Consider the following 1,081-nt stretch of genomic DNA (forward strand, 5'->3'; position numbering starts at 1 on the left):
CAGCTGCCCCAAACTGGCCCAAGGGACATTCCATGCCATGGGACGTCATGCTCAGTACATAAACTGGGGGAAAGCTGGCGGGGGGGGCCGCTGCTCGGGGACTGGCTGGGCATCGGTCAGCAGGGGGTGAGCAATTGCACTGTGCATCACTTGCTTTGTGTATTATTATTATTATCATATTATTTCAATTATTAAACTGTTTTTATCTCAACCCATGAGTTTTTCTCACCTGTGCTCTTCCAATTCTCTCCCCCATCCCATCGGGGGTGGGGGGGAGTGAGCGAGCGGCGGGGTGGTGCTCAGTTGCCGGCCAGGGTTAAACCATGACAAGCTGTGAGCAAAATAGTTATCGGCTAACCAACTTGAAAGTTAAGCTTTCATTCATTCTCATGAAAGGCTTCACGCAAATTGAAACAATATTCTTCAAAATCAAAATTCAGCAGTGACTAATGACAAGAAAATTTTAAATACCTTTGTATCTGTTTTTTTACTGCTATCATCCAGAGTCCCAAGTTCTTCAGGTCCTAGAGAGAACAGCGCCTCTGTAATTGTAAAGAAAAAAGCCTATTTAAGAAAAGACAACGTCTCCTCTTTAAAGATTTATTTATTTATTTTTATCTATCAAGCATTATGCTGCTATTCTTTTTGTCAAATTCATAGAATCATAGAATAGTTTGGGTTGGAAGGGACCTCTAAAGATCATCTAGTCCAACCCCCCTGCCATGGGCAGGGACATCTTCAACTAGATCAGGTTTCTCAGAGCCCCGTCCAACCTGACCTGGAATGTTTCCAGGGATGGGGCATCCACCACCTCTCTGGGCAACCTGTGCCAGTGTTTCACCACCCTCAGCGTAAAAAATTTCTTCCTTATATCTAGTCTGAATCTACCCTCTTTTAGTTTAAAACTATTACCCATCACCCTATTGCAACAGGACCTGCTAAAAAGTTTGTCCCCATCATTCTTATAAGCCGCCTTGAAGTATTGATAGGCTGCAATAAGGTCTCCTTGAAGCCTTCTCCTCTCCAGGCTGAACAACCCCAACTCTCTCAGCCTTTCTTCATAGGAGAGGTGTTCCACCCC

The 1,081-nt window shown here is 44.6% G+C and overlaps 1 protein-coding gene across 1 annotated transcript in view; it reads right to left on the reverse strand.

The window, feature by feature from the left end:
* USP40 (ubiquitin specific peptidase 40) overlaps positions 1 to 1,081 on the reverse strand; it is a 51,570-nt gene that overhangs the window by 47,471 nt on the left and 3,018 nt on the right. Inside the window, exon 2 of the mRNA XM_009320771.1 lies at positions 472 to 542. Coding sequence (XP_009319046.1) covers positions 472 to 542 — 71 coding nt within the window. The remainder of the gene's footprint in view (positions 1 to 471; positions 543 to 1,081) is intronic.

This window comes from Pygoscelis adeliae, unplaced genomic scaffold (assembly GCF_000699105.1).
Source record: "Pygoscelis adeliae isolate BGI_AS28 unplaced genomic scaffold, ASM69910v1 Scaffold63, whole genome shotgun sequence".
In the NCBI taxonomy this organism is placed as follows: domain Eukaryota; kingdom Metazoa; phylum Chordata; class Aves; order Sphenisciformes; family Spheniscidae; genus Pygoscelis; species Pygoscelis adeliae.